The sequence below is a fragment of the Vanacampus margaritifer genome, chromosome 9, assembly GCF_051991255.1.
Source record: "Vanacampus margaritifer isolate UIUO_Vmar chromosome 9, RoL_Vmar_1.0, whole genome shotgun sequence".
In the NCBI taxonomy this organism is placed as follows: Eukaryota; Metazoa; Chordata; class Actinopteri; order Syngnathiformes; family Syngnathidae; genus Vanacampus; species Vanacampus margaritifer.
The window spans coordinates 2379159-2387170 of NC_135440.1; the positions used below are offsets into that span (position 1 = coordinate 2379159).

An 8012-nucleotide genomic window follows, 5' to 3' on the forward strand; every position below is an offset into this window, starting at 1 on the left:
TTAGAAAATTTTCTGTGGACCTTGAAAGATCAGTCAAAATGCTTAAATCGGCTAGCACCCACGGCATCCCTTTTCTGAAAACGTCTAGCAGTCAAAGAGTTAAAGTTGTGTTCCTAAATCCTAACGGCCATATTGGACATTTTGAGTGTATATATTTTTTTTTTAATTCAATGTGCAAAAGCATTTTATAAAAAAAATTAAGACAAAGTTATATTTATCTGATTTCATTTTTTATTTTTTTTTTAAACAATCCGATCGGGGACTTTTGTGATCAGTTGCACCACCAGTTGTTTGGGTACAAAAACTATGAGGTGGTCAACAAAAAAATAATTGCAGTATGTCCAAGATTAGATCACTGACGGAGAGGCAACAACTTCAAACTTCGTTCAACATCTAAAGTTACACAAAGAACGTTAAGTAAGCTAATGTTAGTTGTTTATCGGCTAATTATTGTTGCTAGCTGCATAGTTAATGAGGCACATCACAGTGTGACACCTTTGAATAAATGTTTGTTTATTAGATTAAAACCGATTAAAATCGTAGTCGTCCTGAATGACTGAAAAAGAAAGAAAGAAGAGATTTAATTTTTGGGCCATATCGCCCAGCAAATGCCTATATATTCAAATTGCAATTTTCAATAGTGATGTTGCATTTATGACATGTAATTGCCTAAGTCAAAGGTAAAAAAACAAAACAAGTAGTCCCTCTTCATTTTGAGAAGGATTTGTAGGACAAGCACTTTGTAGGCTGTTTGTGAAGACAACATTTAAAACTGAAGCTCAAGGAAGCAGCCAACCAGGAACGAGCGTGAAAGGAGCCCACCACTAGTGATGGTAAACTGAAGCATCATGAAGCAATGAGGCCTTCCATCCAACTGGTTCGCTCCTGGGCCGAAGCATCATGAGGCTTCATTTGTTCTATTGCGCCTTCATGTGGAAAATAAATGTCATGACAGACAAAGTGATTAAAATGATACCCTGGATTTGATGGGGTCAAAAGGGCAGGGAGTTGTGATGTGAATGAACGTGCGTGTGGTACTTGAAAGAATGATTGCTTTATTTTAGATATTGACATATAAACAAGGAACCAGACCCACCTTTCATTTATTTTTATTGAGGAAAACTAGCATTTCCAAAGTTTTGGGCTTTAAACGGTTTCTTTTTTTAGATAGGATTTCTCCTGCTTTTGAAAATAGTCTTTCGCAAGGGACGGATGAGGCCGGGGTACGGAGAAAGGTTATTGCTAGTTTGTAGAGGTTTGGGTAGACATGTTTGTGCAGCTCCTAGTAGTCCAGGGGGTTTGACATCCTGCTTATGTTGGGTTTCCCCAAGTGTGGACCTCCACAGTCGCATCTGCGGTCTCACTCTGGGTCCTCCTCTGCATGACTGTGTGGTCCAATCGCCGCCACAGTTTGTCACCTAAGACACAACAAACAGACTAACAGCCAACAGGCAGTTCTGGCTGCCCATCGTAGAGATGGGAGCAAAATAAAGCCTTATCCCACAATAATGCACTGCCGCTCATTGCCTATTGCTTAATTAACACCATTAGAATGTATCGAATATTACCTTTCTCCACAGGCTGGGAGGCTTCTGATGTGTCCGGTTGTGTTGATGAAGATGATGGGTTGGAGGAGGAGGAGGAGGAAGATGCCCTGTGCCGGATCACTGTCGCACATTCAGCTGTGAGCCTCCTCTCAGCCTCTTGTGCTTTATTGGGGCTAAAGAAGCCTATCTTCTTGAACCTGCAAATGACAATGAGAGTCATTGCAGTTGTGAACTGTTCAACAAGAGGCAGTTGCTCATTTGTTGGTACTAGTAGACAGATGAGAAAAACAGACAACTGATACAAACCTGGGATCCAGCAGTGTTGCCAGTGACATGATACTCATGGCTTGGAGGTTGTAGAGCTTGTCCCTCAGTTGTTTTTTAAGACCCTCAGCCATTGCTTTGCTCTCCTCCATTTGTATGGTTCCCATGTCATCCTCCAAGGTGGGGTGCAGCATGGCCAAAAGTGGTATGACCTTGGACCCAGACACTCTCCTCTCCTCTGAGAGCTCTACGGCGGCATCATTAAATGGGGACACCACCTGCAGACTCTCAGAAATGAGCCTCAACTGGTGGGATGTGAGTGGGGTAATGTCAGTGTGTAGGCCTGCCAGGGCTGCTCCTACGGCTTCCCTGAGGTTGTACATGCGTTGCAGCATGTGGAAGGTGCTGTAACAGCGTGTTAATTAGACCCTTTGTTTATACTAAGGCTCCACTCAGTCTGCCTGTATCTCTGAAAGGCAACTCTTATCTGATTACCTGTGTTTTTCCATCATGGGACAAAGAGAGGGGGGGCGTAGTTGGCCAACTGTATTGAGATATCATGTGACTATGGGAGGAACTTTGAAGGACAAAGAGAGATATTAGTGAGGAGCAGGGGGTGGGGCTTCACAGTTGAGAAACAATATGAGTGAGTAAACTGCATATTCTCCTGTCCTCGAAGTCGTGAATAAATCTACAAGAAAATGCCTGAATTCACTGATCTCATTGTATGTTTTATTAATCAACGGCATGAACACGCAAATGGTAACATACCTGTCAACCTCTGCCGATAACTGCCCTTATAAATGATTATGATTCCCCTTACAAACCCCAAAAAAACCTTACAAACACCGTACGACGCATGTTTACTCGCGGTAACCAGACAGTGTAATAGAAATAACAAAGGTAATTTGCATACAAAGTCTTTTATTCAATTTAAAAAGTTTACAATGCAATAAACTGTGCCTTCAGTGCTTCCTATTGTAAGCCAATGTGCATGATTTAGCAGACTTTATCTGCTCTAATGAGGGTCTCACTTGTGAGCAACAGTTGTCACAGTTCAATTTCATCTGTAATAAAGAAGTAAGAGTGTCTGTTCCCATTGTCTTTCTGTACTCTGTATGAATTTTCCTCACATGGCTGAAAACCCGCTCGCTATCAGCATTACTGTGAGGAAGGCTGAGTAAAATTAGATACATCTTTCTCATCAGTGGAAAGCGATCCAGCCCCAAACCAGTTTTCATTTTGAACACATGAGGCCAAAATGTCTCTGGACGAATTGGTTGTCCATCCTGACTTTTCTGAGGGAGAAGATCATCAGGTATTAGTTGATAGTCTTCCCATTCATCTTTTAATTGTTCCTGATCAAAGTCTGGTGTAAACTTGTTTGCAAGCTTAACAGTACTTGTGTAATCCAACATCTCTCTCTTTCTTGGGTCCAACACCACCAAGTCACTCAGTATTGTATTCTCAAATGGAAATTTTTGTATCATTTTAGTTACAACAGCCTCGTAGAAGGAGCGAACAGAGGAAAAAAAAGTTGCTTGCATGGCTGGTGTGATGCTTTGCCTGATTTCATCCTCCTCATTGGTGTCTTGGAAGAGGGCCCTGGTGCCCAAGCCAACAGCAAGCCTGCTATCTTCATGCTGCAGGCATCTGTTTGTATAATCAACTGCCAGCAGGCTATCAGCAGATTTGACATGTTCCATTTGCACAAATTTCACCAAGAGTTTCTTTAAGAGTCTTTCCATTTCTGGTAGCAAATCTCCAATCATACATGCCTCTGTTTGGAACACAATATTGAATTGATTTATTTGAGGCAGGATGAAGCTGAGGAAGTGGAGTGTGAGGAGAGTAACAGGGTCTTGAAGTCGATCATGGATGCTTTTCACTTTACCTGCCCTTTCAACATCCGCATGGCTAGCGAAGTAGCTTTTGAGTGCTTCGTACTGAGACAATGTTCTTTCAACCACTTTTTGCAGAGACAACCATCGTGTCGGACAATGCTTTAGGATTTTTTCTTGCTCGGAATTTGTAAAGTCCTGAAACTCTTTAAAATCCTCAATTCGTTTGGAACTATTTTTAAAAAAATAAAATATATCCACCAGCAAGTCATCTATGTTTACTGGCAATGTCTTCAGTCCATCTTTGACACACAGATTTCCAAGATGACAAATGCATCCAACACTAAAAACAGCCCCATTTTTTTCTTTTATCCTAGACAAGACAGAGTTTTTCTTTCCAACCATGGTGTTGCAATTGTCGCTTGCAAATCCCACAACGTTACTCCATGGAATGTCATTTTCTTGTAAAATGTTGTCGATAACGGCAAAGATTGATGCTGCTGTGCCTGATGCCAACTCTGGTAAATCGAGGAGTCTGGTATTTGTGTTCTCCCCATCAAAGAAGTGAGCTAACACAACAAGTCGCTTTTTGGTAGTACGATCATTGCTTTCATCAATCATGAGGGTAAATGGGTGAGTTCTGCAGTACTGAATGACGTCTTGGGTGTAGCCACGTGCAAGGCTCTCCTTAACAATCATCGTAGCCTTGGTCCTCCGACATGCAAACTCCTGCAAAAATATAATATTAAAATATAAAATTTTAATTTTTGACACGTGCCATAAATGCTGATTCATTGTAGATATGAATGATAATAATAATAATAATAATAATAAATTACCTTAGCTGTCTGTGAATCCGGAAACATAACTTTCACCAAATCCGAGAAGTGGTCCGCAGCTGTGAAAGCAATGTTGTGCTCAGCAAGAAAATGGCAGAAGAGAATTTCCGCATTTGTCGTTTTGTGGGATGCTGCAGGATTTGCGGTAGAGACGAAGTGCTTGGTTAATGGGACATGTGAATTGTTTTTTTTCACATTTTCCACGTGTCCGGCAGTTTTAAAGTGGCTCTTCAGATCGTAAAATCCACTCGCAGCAACTTTCACGTCTTTATTGCAAGGGACACAGAATGAGAATTGAGTGCCTCTTAACGATGCTTTAATCCAGCCAGCATATTCACCTTGAAGTAACTCCCATTCTTTCTGGTGTCGACCCGATCCTTGAGTTCTTCGTTTCTTACTAGGTGGCTCCTCCATGCTTGCTTCCACGATATTTACTCTATGTATATCTACGCATGCGTATGTCAGCGCATTTTTTTTCCCCCGTACAAAAGTCGGTGTACGGCGTACATGATTTGAAATGGTAAAAAAACGTATAAAATACGTATAAAACGTACAAGTTGACAGGTATGTGGTAAGAATCCTTCATCCTTCAAATGGTGACCCGACGTTCGAGATTTGCCGTTCGACGTTGCTAGTTGCGGAGTCTCGACAAACAGGATCCATGGCTCCAAGTTAAATGTGAGTAAAAGGACAAATTATCCTTGTTGTAAGATGAATTCTGTTTGTCGTGGACTCTGTGACGGGTTTCGTCGGCTAAATTTAGCTAAGTTATACGACGATCTGAGTGAACAGGTATTGTTTTTGTTTAGTGTGCGCGTTTGTTTGTTCGTTCCGTGGTGGAGTTTCGGCGCCACGAGGTTTTATGCGTTTGTCTTATTTGTTTGTCTTCTAAAATGTGCGCGACGAGTTCGTGTCGTGGCTACCTAGGTTGGAGTTAAGGACGTAATGTTACGATGGATAATGCGCAGAAGAGGTGTACAGGTTGCTTACGGTGCGATCGTGAGATATGAGTTTTAAGAGGCACAGATTGACGTCGTGGTTTGTACCATTGACCAAGGAATCGGTAGATCTAGATATAAATTATTTTTCGACGGAGGCACGGTGTATTTTATTAAGTGAGATCCGTGCACTTCGGAGATATTTTGTGTTCGTCTGTGGTTATTTTTATTTTTTGGAGGAGAGATGAGCAACGTTGCTGTGAGGGATATAACCTATTGAACTGGTACAACAAGTGAGACGTCACTGAATTAATGATGATGGTTTATCCGTGTTGTGTATGAATCTGTGTGCAGGAATATGTGGCTAGCATGAGTGAATTGTGTGATTTTTTGGGGGGGGGAGATTTTTCTTGTTTGTGTGCCTGCAGGGAGTTGTGAATGTTTTATTGTTTACGTTGAGTGACCCTGACAATGAAAAAGGTGGATTTATAAAAATGGAAAAGAATAGAAAGGAGGAGAGAGTTTGTTGGAGACAAGTATTTTTCGTTGTCTCCAAAAGTAGGTGTGGTAATGGCGTTTGCATAGGTAAAGTGGTAAAAACAGGTTTCATTATGAAGGGCGAAAATAATTTTTTTTCCCTCTCTATTTCCTTTGTCCCCAAATAAAAAGTGTGTGAGATTGGAATGTTGTTGAACTGGTTCTACATATTTTGTTGTGGGGAGAATTCCTCCTTTGTCTGTGAGAATTTTAAGATACCCCCTACTCTTGTTCCAATACAGGCCTGTGGGATTAAAGGTGGGGGTGAGTGAGCTGTTGTTTTAAGAAGGAGACTTGTAATCTTTTGTGTCAAGCAACACCTGGTTTTAATCTTTTGTGTGTGCGTAGCAGGGCTTTTCTGATGCTAATCTGTTGGTGCCAGTTGGATCCCTGCTGAGCGGACGGCTATTGAGATCTAGATGTTAGCTACAGGTGGTATCCATATTATTTTATATGATTAGGTCCACTTTTTATAGTTGAATGGGGAGTAATAATTTGTTTTTTTTTATAAAGAATTTTCATTTTTTTATTTTCTCCTCTGCCTCTCTGATAACTCAGTCGTAGGCGTGAAAATGATTTAACCTTTGTTCTCTCTCTCTGAGTTTCATTCCAGAATTTGATGTCGGCCATTTTGAAGGGCAGTCCTGAGGCTTTGGACCCCCATGTGGGCTCTGACTGTTAGTTGTCACATTTTAAGCATAATTTTAGGTTACATGTAATGAAGAAGAAGTCTATGGTAGACATATGCGTAAATATAGTAATACTACTTGCTATAGTGTAGTGAACAAATTAAAAAAAAACTACAAAATAAATAAAAAATAAATAAATACATGAAATACAATAAGCAGATAGTGCTCTCTTGCTGTGATCTCATCTCCCTCTGTCTATTACGAGTGTATAATGTGTCAAGCAGGTTCAATCATTGGCCAGAGGTGTTTTTCTTGGGTGACACGACAACGTGCTGGATTGGGCTGGGGTCCACGAATGTGGACAGTTGTTTCCTGCATCTGCTTGGTGTGATGAGTGGCCGGCAAACTACACGTGGCTACGAAAGGGGGAATGCGGCCGCTGACAGCAACTAGGATGGTACACCATGTATCCGCACGCCGGTGACTGTTCAATGACTCTTATGCGTTGTTTTGGGGTGAGCATAATGTCCATCAACCTTTTGAGCAGACGTCTCGGACTCTCACTTCTGCCATGATGAACTTTTCCTGAGATCTCCAGAACGGGGAATAATGATTCATGTGCTCTCATACACACCTGCCTGGTGGGGAGAACATATGTAGGGTCGAAAGCTTGGATAAGCTTCCTGAACCCTGTGTCCTCCACAAAACTGAAGGGCTGGCAATCTTCAATTACCATATTGATCAATGCCTCTTCCACTGCATTCTTATCCACTGCAGTTTAACAGAAACAGAGTAGGCCTATTAATGATAGATGTCATTCATTTCATCTGTCACATTTGAAATATACATGGTAGGCTATGCTGTTTTTTTCATTGCATGTTAAAATGGTTCTATTTGAGTTGTCTCCTTATTTTTATGCAGGGCCCTATAATGCCTCAACATAGATAAAGTGTGAACAAAGTTTACACTTCACCTTTTGAAATATCAGCAAGTAGAAGAAAGACATTAAAACGAGGAATACACTGTGTTGTCACAATAATTTACAATATATATTCACACTGGTTATTATAATTTGTACCTTTTTAGGTGAGATCTGCTCAAAATGATCCCAGACAGGGGATGTTCTCTTCTTTTTTGTTGTGGACTGGACGGTGCGTCCATTGCAAAACGAATCCGATTGAATTGAGGTTTGAAGATGCGAGTTGGGTGTGTCAATGTCACCTGTGAGCTGATTGTCATCTCGGTGCGCCATTTTATTTCGAATCACCCGCGAAACTATGTGTTGGCGATGACGTAGGAAGCCCGTCTCGCAAGGCTTCGGGCGTGGCCACAAGCGTAATCAACACATGCCTCGATGCGCACTTTGCAGATTTTTTTCCGGTTTACTCGGCACACGCATTGGCGCCTCGACACAGTA

The 8012-nt window shown here is 41.4% G+C and overlaps 1 protein-coding gene and 1 long non-coding RNA gene across 2 annotated transcripts; both read right to left on the bottom strand.

Annotated features, from left to right (window-relative positions):
* Nucleotides 1-1311: 1311 nt before the first annotated feature.
* Nucleotides 1312-2229, bottom strand: LOC144057623 (E3 SUMO-protein ligase ZBED1-like). The gene is made up of 3 exons (XM_077575423.1): nt 1854-2229; nt 1569-1744; nt 1312-1418 (listed from the first exon to the last, which is right to left on the bottom strand). Exons 1-3 carry the CDS (start codon nt 2204-2206, stop codon nt 1312-1314), a joined length of 636 nt encoding a protein of 211 aa, XP_077431549.1. The 5' UTR covers nt 2207-2229.
* A 489-nt stretch (nt 2230-2718) lies between these two features.
* LOC144057227 (uncharacterized) lies at nt 2719-5034 on the bottom strand. Its single transcript, XR_013295190.1, has 2 exons — nt 4492-5034; nt 2719-4381 (listed from the first exon to the last, which is right to left on the bottom strand). It is a non-coding gene; the product is annotated as an uncharacterized LOC144057227 (long non-coding RNA).
* Nucleotides 5035-8012: the final 2978 nt, after the last annotated feature.